Here is a 15,435-nt window from a genome sequence, read left to right as displayed (position 1 = left end):
TTAGGTGAGATTAAAAAATAGATTAATTAGATCATTTAATTTCAGATCATAATAATCTCTCAATTCTTTTAATCTATTGACAACACTAAATGTTGTACATATGATGAACTCACAGCAAAAAAACACGTCCAAATTTGTTCTTCTTGCGAGTAAAAAAAAGAGAAAAAGAACTATAAAATTCCACCAAATGTCATAGAAAATTAAATATGAAAAAAAAAAATAGACTCAAGACACTGATGTCAAAATGTGACTTTTAAAGATATCTTCCTCATAAAGAAAACTGTCCCCTTTACACTTATTCTCACTGCCACTGGTAGATTTCCTGGGAACCAAAACCGTCTTTCAATTTCACATTCCAGTGCACAGTGTTGAAATGTAAACAAAAATTTGTGGAGGCAGTAAATGAAATGGAGCTGACTGTGTGGAGAATACCCTTCAGCCTCATTCACTTCAGTATAAAACACAGTCCCTCTGTAAGTATGACAGTCCTCGTACTCCAATGAATGCAGTGGATGAGACGCTTAATTACTTTGAGAGCAACGTCTTCCATCAACGGTCAATTTGGACCAGGCTTTCTGATGCACATCGATGTAATCAGCTGGAGCGCTAACATGTTTTTGGATTCTCATATCGCAGGTCAAGACTGGCTGACTTCTTCGTCAACTGCCAGCCAGAGCCTCGCTCGCTGTCAGGCTGCCTGAAGGAGAACTATGCAGACTGTCTCCTAGCCTACTCAGGATTGATTGGTGAGCTCACATGTAATGTCTATTAACACTAGACTAAAATGTGTAGACTGGTGTTGATTTCAAGGCAATGTTGATTGTGGTCACATTAGGTTAGGCATAGGCAAACTAAGTTCAGCTCTTAAATATGGCCCGCAAAACTTTTCCAAATTATATAAATTATTTATGTTATCATTATACTTCGGCCCTTTCCTTTCAATACCCACGTTTGAAAAAGCATTTTAGCGTTTTAGTTCACACGAACGTTCCATATAGTGATTCTCAATTATTTTATTATTTCATGCTCCCCCTATGGGATAGATATTTTTTCACACCTCTCCCACCTCCCGAATTGAAATACTATTGAGAACCTAATAACATGTATATTTTTATCCGTACAAACCACTGTATGAGTTGCTGCCACCTAGTGACTGTAGGCTTATTATCATTCAAGCATTACAGCAGTGGTACCCTTATGTCCATATGCGTATCCATATTCCATTTGAAGCCCCCTCACGCCCCCTCTGGCACCTCACCCGAAGTCCCCTCTGACACCTCACCACGGCCCCTCATGGGGCCCCGCCCCACTATTTGAGAATTACTGGTCTAACTACCTTGAAGTTAAAGTTCGTACAGTCGACACTTTTTGTTACCTTAGCGTCATAACATTGCAACATCAGGCTTTATGTATGTCCCTATATAAAAAGCAGACCACACAGTGAGACATGTCAGTTGATTCTTCCTACTGCAAAACAAAAAGCCCTGTTTTGGAATGCAGCCAGCATAACAGAGTAATTCACAGAGGGAGTGAGAAATCACTGACTGAAGCTATTTACTTTCCCTTGCAGAGAAAAAGCCTATTCTTCACTTTGGTTTCTCTGCATTCTGGGTCCTGCAGAACCTCTAACAACATTACATTACTCCGTAGTAAGGGGGCAGCGACAAAGAAATGAATGGACTCAAGAATTAACCTTGTTATAATACAGATAACAAATGAAAGATGACAACTCTCAACTGAAGGTGTTCAATACAGCTAGTGTTGTCCATTAATTAATACAAGAGTGTTGTATTAAAATCCCTGTATAAAGTCAGAGTGATAATATTTGGTTGTTTATTTGATATCTGAGTCAACAAAGCCTACATTTCTTTGGTCAGTTAGTGTTACCTTTACACCTTTTTAAGCCTAAGAAGCAGAGGTGGGACCAAGTCCTTGCTTTGCAAGTCATAAGTAAGTATCAAGTCTTTGCACTTAAGTCCGAGTCAAGTCTCAAGTCAAGACAGGCAAAGTCCAGAGTCGAGTCCAAGTCAAGACTAAAAAGTGTCAAGTCAAGTCCCAAGTCCTTACGTTTCTGTTTCGAGTCCTTTTAAACAAAATAACTAATATATTTACACAGATCACTTTGGGTTTTGGAGAAAGTATCAAGTCTTGTCGAGTCAAAGGGCTCAAGTCCAAGTGAAGTCACGGGTCATTGATGTTAAAGTCCAAGTCGAGTTGCAAGTCTCTTTACATTTTGTCAAGTCGAGTCTAAAGTCATCAAATTGATGACTCGAGTCTGACTCGAGTCCAAGTCATGTGATGCGAGTCCACACCTCTGCTAAGAAGATAAAATTAGCATTAGCCAAGATTAGCATCCACGGACCACAACTTATATTTCATGCCTAAACAAAAAGCACATGAATGACATGCTTAATTTCTCACCACTGCAGGTACGGTGATGACTCCCAACTACCTGCGTTCCCCTAAAATCAGCGTGTCTCCGTACTGTGACTGCAACAACAGTGGCAACAACAAGGATGAGTGTGACAAGTTCACCGAGATTTTCACCGAGAACGCGTGTCTCCGTGAGTTGTCCATTCTCCTACTTCAACAATCTGTCCTTTTTTCTGGATGCATCTGTTTATCTTTGTCATTATGTTGTTTTGTTTTTTTCAAATATATCCAACTTTGCTCTGCAGGATGCTCTCTCCTCTATTGTTCTTGTTACACAGAGCTTCCTTCACAACAAATATATCCCATTGCTATGCTGGCATTGCTATCCCTGTTCATCATAAAGCAAACAGTCACAGTGCACTGCAGTCTATGAGAAATTGTGCCCACAGGAAGAAGCAGAACCCCTGCTCCAGATCTTTGGCAAGATGCAACTTTTCTATCCAACCTTGTTTAAAACGAAATGCACACTTTGTCTCTGCCCGTTCTACACACACACACAAATGGTCTTGTATTTCCAACCAAGATTAATAAGTTGTTGGGCATTCAACACAAATGGTCTTACTGTATTTCCCACCAAGATTAATAAGTTGTTGGGCATTCTTTGCGAAGAGATAAGACAACACACATTTAGTTTTGCTTCGGTTTTGATTGGAAACTCAAGGTTACTCTGCTGCACACGGCAAACCTAAGGTGGAAGATGATTCTTCATTGTTTCCCGCATGGCTGTCACAATGCAGGGGTCTTAGAGCACTTTAGTTCAAGGGCACATAAGATTCTCATACGATGCGTACTCTGTGTACGATTGGCTAATTGAGCATGCCGTTCTGTTCCTCATGCTGATTGGCTCGTGCGTTGTAGCATCTCTCAGCATCTCTATGACAAAATGTATTCGACGAAATGTATACATATAACTTTGGCATTCTTGTGATGCGTACGTGTAAGAAAGAGTTTCTCTGTCAAGGTAATATTTGTGAGGAATCAAAGTAGGTTAAAGTGGGTTAAAACAACATTTCACTCTCTATTTCTTTTATTTGTTTTGATTCACTGGAGGGAGTTGACTGAACGGAGAATCTCATCCTCTGACATGTCATGATTTTTTTTTTTAACTCACTTCACCCTCTCAGTATCACTCCTCTTTTCGCCACTACAGTCTCCACACTTTAGCTTGTTCTTCCTCCTGGTCATGCGTCAACTCGTCCATCTATTTGTCTGCCTCCCCCCCATGCCCTTCCAGTTTCTGCTCTCATTAAGCTTGCTCAGCAGTAACTGGAACTGACAACTCTGAAGATTTAGTGACATGCTGGCTACAGGGTCATGACTAGAAAGAAAATACCAAAGATGAAGAGGAGGGCAGAGAAATGAAGGAGGGATGTGACAATTATCTCATGACACATATTTAAATATAATCGCTTCCAGCATTTGTCTCGGTGAAAGGTTGGTTTATTATTTTTAGAGTTGATATTGTAGAAGGGCAAATGCTGGTGTGAAAGTGTTGTGAATTTTAACTTTGCCAAGGTTATTGCAAAAAAATGCCACACCAGAATATTTAATATTAAATATATATATATATATATATTCTGAAACATAATCTGGTAATCATGCAATACTTTTCACATCCCTAAACATCTCTGTGATTTCTAGAATTGGTACCAACTTTAATTTTGTCGATGAAGAGTTTGAAGAAAAACACTCATCAAAGTATCTTTTTCACAGACGACGACTAAATAAAAAGTCCACTAGGATGACGAGGACTATGAGGAAATCTAATGAAACCTTTGGTAAAGGAATTGAAAGGACACAAAAACATTAGGGAGGAATGTATAGAGAAAGGATCCTTTCAGAACTAATCACATTGCAGGGGCTAGGTTAATCGGCAAATGAATTGTTTAAAGACTGGCTTCACTCGTTAGCAGCAATCTAAAATCTGGTCACACTTCACATATGGTAACAAATACAACAAGACCCTGTAAATCGTGGGGAGCAAAAATCACAGGGAAAACCACCACTCGACGACTTGTTTTAATTAATAACGGAGGAATATTTCATTTCGTGTGCAATGACATTACAGCCAATTGAACAATCTAAATGTAATATCGTTATTAAGCAGAATAATGGACATCTTCAATGACTGGAAAATTCTGGAGATACATTTAGTTGAAAAGGTATACTGTAGATTTAGCAGAGTGAAACGCCTATGATATTTAGTCAACTAATACTAGACTATGAATAAAAGATTTCAGATGATATGAATAAAACAAAATATGACTAAAACTAAATAGTTTTATTCTGATGACTAGATTAGACTTTTTGCGTTTGCGTACCATAGTTTCTGGCATTCTATTACATATATTACACATATACTATAGAAAAAAACCAAAGTCAATTACAAAGACATTACCGAAAACAACCACAAGCCTTAAGAAGTGTGACCATTTTGAAAAGTACCCACTGAAGGTACAAAATAGTTTTGCAAAGTTTTACAAAAAAAAAAAAAAGGAAATTGTCTCAAACCAATGTGATCTAATTGGTTTATTAAATAAACTGTCTCAAAAGGGTTTGTTTTGTAATCTGTTCAAAGACGCAGAATGATCCAGAGATGAACTCAAAAGTAATTGGTTTCGGTAATAGCCAAGCTACAGAACACTCTCAGCCTCAGTTAGATCCCCATTGTTCCCCACAGGAACAGCAGTTGCTTAGAAATTAGAAAGAAAACAAAGAACTATCAAACCAGAAGCAAAGATAAAAGAACTCCAGATACTTGGGAGAATCATCACATACTGCAGTCAGAGCATTACATTATCATTTAACACGGATGCAATGTGTTTTAAACCATAAAAAAAAAAAAAAAAATCGTGTTTTAAACCATAAAAAAAATAAATCAAAAATGTCTTTACAGAATGCCAGTTGCATAAGGCTGCCCCTCTACAAAGCCTACAATTTCCTGTTCAGAAGAAAGGACCAAATAACAGCTCATGCCTGCAGGATATTGTGTGAGGCTTATGCTAAAGAGTATCTTATATCTGAAGTACATTGTACATACAATCAGTTCTTTTCTATTTCAAGCACCGGCAATATTCCAAAGTATTAGTTTTGTGAATTACTGTTCCCTACTCCGATTACATGCTCTGTACTAATATCCTTGAGTCTAACATACAACGCTTTAGATTAAATGTTTCCAGGCATTTGTTACTGGAGCAGTACCTCTGAAGAATTCAGTAGGTATTTCATCTTCAACTGCTGTACTCATACCAAACTGTATTGTTTGATTACATTACAATACATTTGGCAGTATCTTTTATCCAAAATGACTTCCAGTTGCTCATTGATTGTTAACCTGACATTTAATTAAAATAATAACCCCTCCTATCTGAAAAGGAAGGGAGAAGAAAACAGACAGATGGACAGAAGTAAACAACATTGGCTCATTACAAGAGTCGAGTGTGTTTGTTCAACATGGAGACAAGTTAATTAAAATGGCCCAGAATGAGGCATTTTTTCTTTTGTGAATGTTCGTTTTTACAAGGGGTCAGTTCTAGTAATCCAGATGAAGCGACAAGAGATTTATTGTAGCATTTATTAAATGTGCAGCTGAACTAATTCAAAGATGGTTTCTAGGTCAGAAGGCCTCTTCTCAGCGACACATTGCTACTGTAATTTCCGGACTATAAGCCTTTTCACATGCTTTGAACCCTCAGCTTAAACAATGATGCGGCTAATTTATGGATTTTTACAGGCTAACGAAGTTACTACCGCTAGCGATCAATGACTTTTCTGGTAGGCTACTGTGTGTTATACTAGTAGCGCAAAGTAGTAGTGAAAGTTGAGAGCAGTTTGAGCCCTGTCATGTTGTAGTGTGAGTTGGTTATACAGGAGATGTTAAAACTCTGTTCTGTTGTGGTTGAAGTGGCTGATAATAAAGACCCCAACTTCCCTGTTTCTGTTTACCTCTACTGCGGACAAGCACAAAGTGAAGGGAGTTAGCCCCCGAGCTAATGTTAGCTTCAGCCCTGGAGCAGATCACTGAGGCTCCCCTGTGCATTCCAACTACGGTCGGGGCGCCGAAGCAGAAAACAGCTAACGTGTAACCAGCCGTGTTACAGGCACTGTTTAGAAAAAAAAACATTTAGGTTATTTAATTAAAAAAATTTAAAAAAGGTGGGTGCAGCTTATATTGAGGTGCGCTCAATAGCCAGGAAATTACCGTATATATATGCGCAGTAAAAACTGTTTTGTTTACTTGTTGGAATTCAGGGAACATTTATTTAATTAATTTTTTTTAAAAAGGTGGGTGCGGCTTATATTGAGGTGCGCTCAATAGTCCGGAAATTACGGTATATATATGCGCAGTAAAAGCAGTTTTGTTTACTTGTTGGAATTCAGGGAAAATGTCCCATGTGAGTACTTGTGCCTGCTTCTAGAATGAGGTTAGCAAGAGTTTAGGAATGTTGGCATTGGCATGTTGGCAAGACGTCGGGGAGACGCGGGGCATATCACTGATGGCAAAGAATAAACTGCAGGTACTTATTCTTGTTAGATGTACTTGTGCAGGAGCGGTTTGCTTTGCTCTGTAATGCAGCTTTATGGATTGTAGATGCCATAATGCAGAGGTTCACACTTAAGTCAGCATATTCACAAACTGCAGTGGAACAAGATTAAGGCAGAGATACAATGTTCCTCACAATTTCTCAAAAAGGCCTCACATATCACACAATTGTACAAGCATCAGTGCTTTTTAAGGATAATATCTGTGAATCTATGATGGAGCTGTAAGATAATAAAAGGTTTGTAACCTTGGAATACATTTTTAGACATTAGACTGGATGTCAGGTCCGAGTAAGACGTGTAATATGTAAAAAAAAAAAAAAAAAAAAAAATCACTTCTTTGTGGATAATTTGTCCAGAAGTCATGACAGCAGTGAATCTGTGTTTTGTAATCTCACGCTTTTATTTCAGTTCCACTTCACTGCGGTCATGTCGACAAAAAAGTATTGTGCACTTGGTGAAATTGAATAGCTCAGATATGAAAGAGCTGAACGTGCCTTTAATTCCACAAATGTGTTTTGTTCTGTTTAAAACACAGAGCTCTCAAATTCCCTGAAATAGCTCAACGGGAGGAATATAACGAAATGAAAGTTTCAGAATTAAAGATTTATGGTTTTTTTTAGGCATTTTAAGAAGCATATTATTTGTATAAGTAGATATTTTAAAATGCCTGATAGCATGTTTATTTTGATCTGTACAAACCACTGTATGTGTTGCTGCCACCTAGTGACTGGAGGCTTGTTATCATTCAAGCATTACAGCAGTGGTACACTTATGTCCAATGCGCCATATTCCATTGGAAGCCCCTCACGCCCCCACCTGGCACCTTAGCGCCCCCTGATGGTGGCCCGTCCTACTATATGAGTAGTACTTGTTTAGACAATAGAGCATATTCCAACAACTCCCATACGGTGGACATTTAGTGGGGTTAAAGAACAATTATGCAAACCAGCCCTCTACTTCATCATGGTCATAATTCACTATAGGAAGGAGATGATCATTAGGTTCACAAAGCCTTTCTGTTAAACTCAGCTTTCCTTTGATGTGGGTGTGTGTGTGTGTGCATGTATCTGTCTGCACCTGTGTGTCTCTCACATTAAAGACATAGAAGGCTATTAATAGGCTGGCTAATGCGCCCTGATGGTAAACAGCCACATCAGCACTTCGGTTTTTTGACTATGTGGTGAATTTATAATGGAGGGAAGTGATAACAAACCTTAAGTACCTTCTAACTCACCTTTAATTGTGGTTTAGGCAGCTGTAATATAAAGGTTTATTTTAACATGGGGACTAACAAGTGTGTGATTCATGGTGCCATCTAGTTCAGTGCTAAAGGGACCGGCCTCGGAATTACAATGCGGCATTTCTTGTGTGTCAACCCCACCCCCCTCCCCACCCAGAAACAGCAGTGTCATGCGTTATGTGATGAGAAGTTCTGAATGACTGGGATATGAGTTCATTCAACGCTTAATATTTTGAAAGTGTTCTGTGTTCACACCCCTTTGAGACGTAACTGAAAGTCAATTATTCCAGTGCAATATTCTCCCCTAAACTGTTGAAGGCAAACAGATTGCAGTTGGATATGGAATGAGGTAATGTCTCTCATCTGAGAACGTATTAAATACAGCATTCTGGGCCTATAGCAGCGTGGCTAATGTGTAAGCTCATCTTCACCTAAGTCAATCATACCTATATATCTTGCTATCAATATCTTTTCTATCAATATGATGAACAATTTGATTTGCCCGTTTTCAACGGTTTCTTATTTTTTTCTTTTTCATCATAGTTGTTACATTTTGTAATGTTGGCAAGCAGGCAGGACCCAAATGCAGCATTAGAGAGAGGAGTAGATCAGGTGCAGAAAGATTATTCAACACTCAAAATAACAGAAACCTTCTGGATAAAGGACCAGGCAGGAACAAAGTATGAACTACAATCAACCATGACACCACAAAGACTGAGTGAGGGAGAGAGGTACATACCCAGGGCAGCAAGCGACACGAGTCAGACTACTGACTTAGACACAGGTGAGTGTGATCACACTGATTAAACAGCAGACACAAGCAGGGGGGAAGGGAGACAGACAGACAGACAGACCTCACAGAAGTACTGCCATCAGAAGATTTTGTCATATGTGTAATGAAAACCAGCACAAATGAATGAAAGTGAACGTAGCACAGTCCAGTATAAGGTGTACAACTGGCAAAGACAGTGCTGTTGTCTGTGTATAGAGCAGAAATGTTAGAAATTTTCACACCATCCCTTCCCTCCGACTCGCACCCACCACTGTATGAGTTGCTGCCACCTAGTGACTGGAGGCTTGTTATCATTCAAACATTAAAGCAGTGGTACACTTATGTCCACCCCACCGCGCCACCCCATGGGGGCCCACCCCACTATTGAGAAGTACTGGTATAGCATCACAGGCAACATATTTGTTTGCGCCACTCATTAACTAGTTCCTGTGCAGATTTGTTTTAATCGTACGTCATGATGATGGTACAAGACTTTTTTTGATACATTTATGGAAGATAAGAGATTGGGCGTAAACCTAGGACTTGCTGTACTCATGTTTCCTCCCCATGGTCCAAAATAAAGCTGGATTATTTAAATTCAAAATACATAGTGTTACTGTATAGTACTGGAGGGTTGGACTTGTTAACAGAGAACCCATTGGGAAGGTGCCAATGCCTTTGCTCAACCAGGTGAAACCAATCAAAGCTCAACAGGATGATTTTATGGAAATTGGAGGTTCCCAAAGTGGGGGGCGCAATGTTGTTGCAGGGAGGGTGTAGATGGAAAAAATGAAGGTAAAGTAACGCAACATAGTGTCCAATGCCCTAAACAAGACATTGATTGAAGGTAAAAAAAAACACATTGGTTAAAGGTAGTGTAGAATGAATATTTATTAATAATATTGTTAAGGAGCCTGTTATTTTTAATTCTCGCTCTTGTTCGATCTGCTCGGAATGTTTGATCCGTGGAATGCTAACCCTAACCCTAACCCCACGCCTCCCCGCACACAAAATCTCACTCCTGTCAACTAACCACAATTGGCAATGCTAGCATAAAACGGACAAGTTTAAGGTAAATAAAAAGAGTTACATTTAAATATTGTCAAACGTGTGTCCTTTTTTTCAGTTTTTTGGATTTTTGGATGGGGCACGGACATTTTCTTATGAACCAAAGTTGGGCCCAGCAGAGAAAGCTTAGGAACCACTGGGTTTAATGCAGAGGAAACATTGAGATACGTGTATGTGTCTTTACATATGCTATGTCTGTGTCAACTCGTCTGCTGCCTGTTACAGACGCTCCTGACATTTTTATTCCATTTACCTTTGTTATTTTTACATTGTTTACTGCCACTTTGTGTTTAGCAAAAGTTCCGGTAGCTATTTTCACTGCGACACTGCAACTTCATTTCTGATTCGGAATCCCTGCAATCCTAATGTTCTTTCCAAGTAATATAAGTGAATAAATGTGGTCTCCCCCTTCTTTTGTTTGTAGGTAATGCCATTCAGGCCTTTGGAAATGGGACAGATGTGGGAGTATGGCAGCCGGTGTCCCCTGTTCAGACAACAACCTCCACCTCAACTCACAAACAGAGGAACCCTGTGCGCATCCCCAACACGATCGACAACCACATCAACACAGACACTGGTATCTACCACTTCTGTGGCAGCCTACAGGTTAGTTTTCCACACACTTTTAACACAGTACAACTGTTCTGGGAGACTGGCACCATGAAAGATGAATCACTTTTTTTTTTTATTCTTTTCTGCATACCTCCTATCAATAATAAAGATTTAAAGATGATTGCTGCCGTTTTACTGTTACTTTTTTTTCTCTCGGTTTTTCCATCCCTAACTGCTTTTCCTTTTTCCATCTCATCTTCTGTCTCTCTTTACTTTGAGCTGGAGCTAATTTCTTTACTTTGTAACAGCTGTCAAGCTAATGCAGTAAATCAAATAGACAAATAAAGTGATTGTTTTCTTTAGCGGGAACATGTCAGTTAAAAAAAAAAACACAGACATGCTAGAGTGAACAGGAGCGCTGTGAAGCAAATGAAATATTTAGCAGCTTTAAGAGACAGATATTTCCCCTGACTGAAGAAGGACTCTGGAATTTGTGTCCTGTGTTATCCCTCCAAACTATGCTTCTTACTGCGTGAAAAAAACTGGTCCTCGCGTTCCGAAGACCGCGTCGTTAAATGATTCTATTGTTAAACGAAATCCCCGTTGACCGACACACTTGCCATTTCTTTGAATTTGTTTTCAGCCTCAACGATGGTTGAGATTATCGCGTGTGAGAAGCCATAACTGTTAGCGATCGTTTAGACCTTCTTACCTCCATCATACTCCTTAATTATTTTCATTTTTATGTCTAGATCGATGGCTTTCCTTTGCTTCGTTAATAGCGGAATCAGCAGGAGAAGTTGTAGTCTTACGTTTTTCCAGACATCATGAGGGGATGAAATTGTTCTATGTTGTAATTACTTTGCAAATTGAAGAGAACACTTAGTCTGAAACTGTTTGGCAGCGCAAGAGACTTTTGACTGAGTGGCTGCCTGTGGTGCTAAATCCCAAATGCGCGTTCACATACTTACTCACTCACAACTAGGTTGCCAGCGCATTCCATTCTTTGTAACAGCGATTATTTTTTGCTAAACACATGCTTTTAAATTTTGGAAATCCTATTGTAACTCCGAGTTGTCGTGAAACTAATACACGCAATCCTTTCTGAGTCACTAGATGCGGGCATAAATCCCAGCAGTCGAGTCTGAGACGGTGATACATCGTGGACATTTTGCTAATGTATTTCAGGGTCGTGTATAGAAACAAACAAACAAATACACGCAACCTATGGTCAATTAAGAATGTCAAATTAACCTGATCGGTCTCTCTTTGTACTGTGGGAAATGCACGCACGGAGAACACCCAAACTCCACACAAAAAGACCGGCTAGGGCAAAGGTGCTAGTCACTTCTGCCACTATGTGGTCTGCAAAAATTTGTCTTTGAGCAATTTTCAATTTTACTTCATACACTGCAGGCAATTGTCGCTCAACTAAAAATAATTTGTAATAGAATGCTGTCAAAGAAAAACTAATTTAAAAAAAAAATTACAGCCTAACCCAAATAATAGATAGTTTTATTTTTACCCATATAATTTTGATAGTTACCGACAAGTTTTTCAATTTGTGTCCAACCAAGAACAAACACAAAATGTGTAATCTATGTCAAATGCAAACGTAAAGGTTTTTTTAGAGAGTCAAATATCTTGTCTTTCATAAATATTTATATTTTAGTACAGCTTAGGTTACATCAGTGCTTTTTTGTCATGCCCCCCTTAGGGACAAAAATGTTTTCACGCCCCTCTGGAAGTAGAAATACTATTGAGAACCTGATAACATGTATATTTTTTTAGCTGTACAAACCACTGCATGAGTTCCTGCCACCGAGCGATTGGAGGCTTCACCAGACCTGGCCTAAACATGTGCCAGAAGCACTACGCTTGGTAAAACTCTGAACCTGTTTTTTTGAGCGGTAAACAGCTGCTCCTGTACCGAGCAAATAACAGTTACGTGACTGATGATGAAACAGAGGTGGTGATCACAGTAATCCGTGCTCATCCGCTCCTGTTCACTCCTTAAAAACCCACAAACGTGGTGCATCATGCAAGCGTCATGAAATCACCGAACATAGACACAAATTCAATGAAAAGAAAAGGCTTAGCGATTTCAGAGCACTTCATAATTGCTGCTTTGGGCAAACAGATGCCGCAATTTTCTTGAATTTTCTGTTAGGTTTACGGAAGCCCACTCAATCACAGTTATTAGAAACTAACAGGATGTTGGTAACCCCGTCCGACTTTAAGTGCTTTCAGAAACACACTTTAGTCTGGACTTTGTCCAGAGTGGCTCGCTGCAAGAATCGCAAATGTCTGCAAACATTGCCAAAATAGATATCCTCTGGAAAATTCTAGCAAGCTTTCCGGTATTATATGAATAAACGTGTGCAAGAATTTGCGCCCGATTAAATGAATGGGTTAATGTTTCCTGCATCTTGTATTCCTAAGAAAAATGTTTGGACCCAATACATTGATATTGAATCCTTGCCAAATACTGGCCCGTTAGCTGATCTAAGGCACGGATTTCTCCTAACTCCTGTAGTTCAGTGTCAGCCCTGTCAGAGCTTTAGACTATAAGTTGTGTCTGAAACAGAAGAAAAAAAGTATCTGAAGTGAAATTTAAGGGTGCAATTACTCTCACTTTGTCATTTAATGTAGACCTTTATGACAGTATGCTAATTAATGCAGCTTCAAGTAAGGTTCGGGTCAAGTGGTAAAGTCATTGCTAATTAGGGTCTGGACTTGAAGGAAAATACAAACAGTGGGAGCATACTTAAAGTTTATACGTTTTATGAGATAAAAATTGTCAAAGACCTAAAAGTGCTAATTGGTTCATTTATTTATTTATTTCTCTGCAATGTTTTCGGTATAAACAGAGTCACGGATTTTGAATTCCAAAGGGACATTTTTACCGTGGGCACCATATGTACTGCATTGTCAGGTCTTTACAATACTGTAAAGAAGTGTAGGGATACTCAAGTGCATACGTACTACAATACTTAGGCATCTGTCTCATTCACTGTCATTCCTTAATTACCCTTTGGGATCATTAAAGTATCTATCTATCTATCTATCTATCTATCTATCTATCTATCTATCTATCTATCTATCTATCTCTCTATCTATCTATCTATCTATCTATCTATCTCTCTATCTATCTATCTATCTATCTCTCTATATATATCTCTCTCTCTCTCTCTATCTATCTATCTATCTATCTATCTATCTATCTCTCTATATATCTCTCTATCTCTCATCTATCATCTATCATCTATATCTATATATATATATATATCATATACTGCACTGATTACATAACCATTGGTTGCAAAGTGACCTAAAGTATCTCAGAAATCCTGTAAATAAACACACACCCACAGCCTAGACACACATACTACACTGAATGGACAACAGCTTGACAGAAAAGATAAGAATTATAAAACAGGTAAAAAAAAAACTGCTGGAAGATGTAACCAAGTGAAATCTGCTCAGCTCCCACTGAAATGTCTTTTCTCAAAAAAAAAAAAAAAGACAGAAACATGTGTTCCTATCACTCTCCATCAGTCTGCTCAAACAGTGTAGCTTATTTCTTTTGGATTCCACAGAATTTACACAAATACGCAGGTATTCACAACAGGTCACCCAGCTGTCTAGTTTCTCCGTTCGACTTGGAGGAGCATCGTGAGCTAAAGCTGTGACAGCAGCACTGTTTGGACTTGTTCTTCCTTTTTTTTGTTGTTGTTTAAACTTAGTCAAGCCTTTGGCTCGTCTTCCTGTTCAAGGCAGGTCTCTTACTGTAATAAATGTAGAAGTGCCATTTAGGAGAAAAGCAAAAGAACACTCGTGAGCTTAGTTATAATGACAGCTCTGCTCTGTCACAGTTTTTCTTTTTAGATCCTGATTTACATATAGACACGAGCGAAATATCATGAGGTCAAGACAAAGTAGTTTTTTTTGCACAGTTACTAAAATTCCATCATTCCCTTGAAAATGGTCCAAAATTTACAGAAGTGTGTTTTCTTTTTTAAATTTAACTTAGGTAAGGTTTTACTTTAAGTTTTACACTAGCCCAGGCATGGGCAAACTTTTTGACTCACGGGCCACAATTGTCCTAAAATTGAACAGGGGGGCCGGGTCAGTACCAGATAGATGGAGCAGTTCTATGCTCCATTTATCCGATAAATGACATCGATAAGTGACACCGATAAATGACATGTAAAAGTCATGCATGAATGCTAAAATGCTTTTATCATATTCTACACCATCTGTTGGGGAAAAAGCAGAAGTATAATGATTTAAAAACCCACAAACGTGGTGCACCACGTTGATGCACCACGTTTGGACAATATCGGCACATTGCAATTATATATTTATACAATAGGTGGCGTAGAAAATGCATGACTTTTACATGTCATGTACTGTATCTTTGTTCACACCAACACTCCATCTATCTGCTCCTGACCCTGTTCAATTTTAGGACAATTGTGGCCCGCAAGTCAAAAAGTTTGTCCACGCCTGATATTGATACATACATATATATATATATGCATATGTGTGTGTGTGTGTGTACGTATATGTATATCTTTCTTTTCATTGTGGAAATCTAAGTTATTCAGAAATGTTCTTTCTTGTCCCAATGTTATTTTCGAAAAAGTCACATTAGCATGTAGTTGATTTCCATATTTGTCCAGGTCACTGCCTGCCTAAGTCTGCAGTCAACACTATTCATGAGAAACATTCTGATTAAGTGTAGGAGTTTGTTGTTCAATTCTTTATTTATAAAAATAACAACGTTTTTTTTATTCCGCATTTTATCTATTCGAACACTTCT

At 38.7% G+C, this 15,435-nt stretch overlaps 1 protein-coding gene across 1 annotated transcript in view; it reads left to right on the top strand.

Annotated features, from left to right (window-relative positions):
* The window catches only part of LOC103387803 (GDNF family receptor alpha-1-like), a 25,031-nt gene that overhangs the window by 3,698 nt on the left and 5,898 nt on the right, over window positions 1-15,435 (top strand). The window contains exons 2-4 of the mRNA XM_008322578.3: window positions 637-746; window positions 2,430-2,564; window positions 10,483-10,664. Coding sequence (XP_008320800.2) covers window positions 637-746; window positions 2,430-2,564; window positions 10,483-10,664 — 427 coding nt within the window. The remainder of the gene's footprint in view (window positions 1-636; window positions 747-2,429; window positions 2,565-10,482; window positions 10,665-15,435) is intronic.

The sequence above is a fragment of the Cynoglossus semilaevis genome, chromosome 12 (assembly GCF_000523025.1).
Source record: "Cynoglossus semilaevis isolate Cse_v1.0 chromosome 12, Cse_v1.0, whole genome shotgun sequence".
In the NCBI taxonomy this organism is placed as follows: domain Eukaryota; kingdom Metazoa; phylum Chordata; class Actinopteri; order Pleuronectiformes; family Cynoglossidae; genus Cynoglossus; species Cynoglossus semilaevis.
This window is presented reverse-complemented; position numbering and strand designations above follow the sequence as displayed.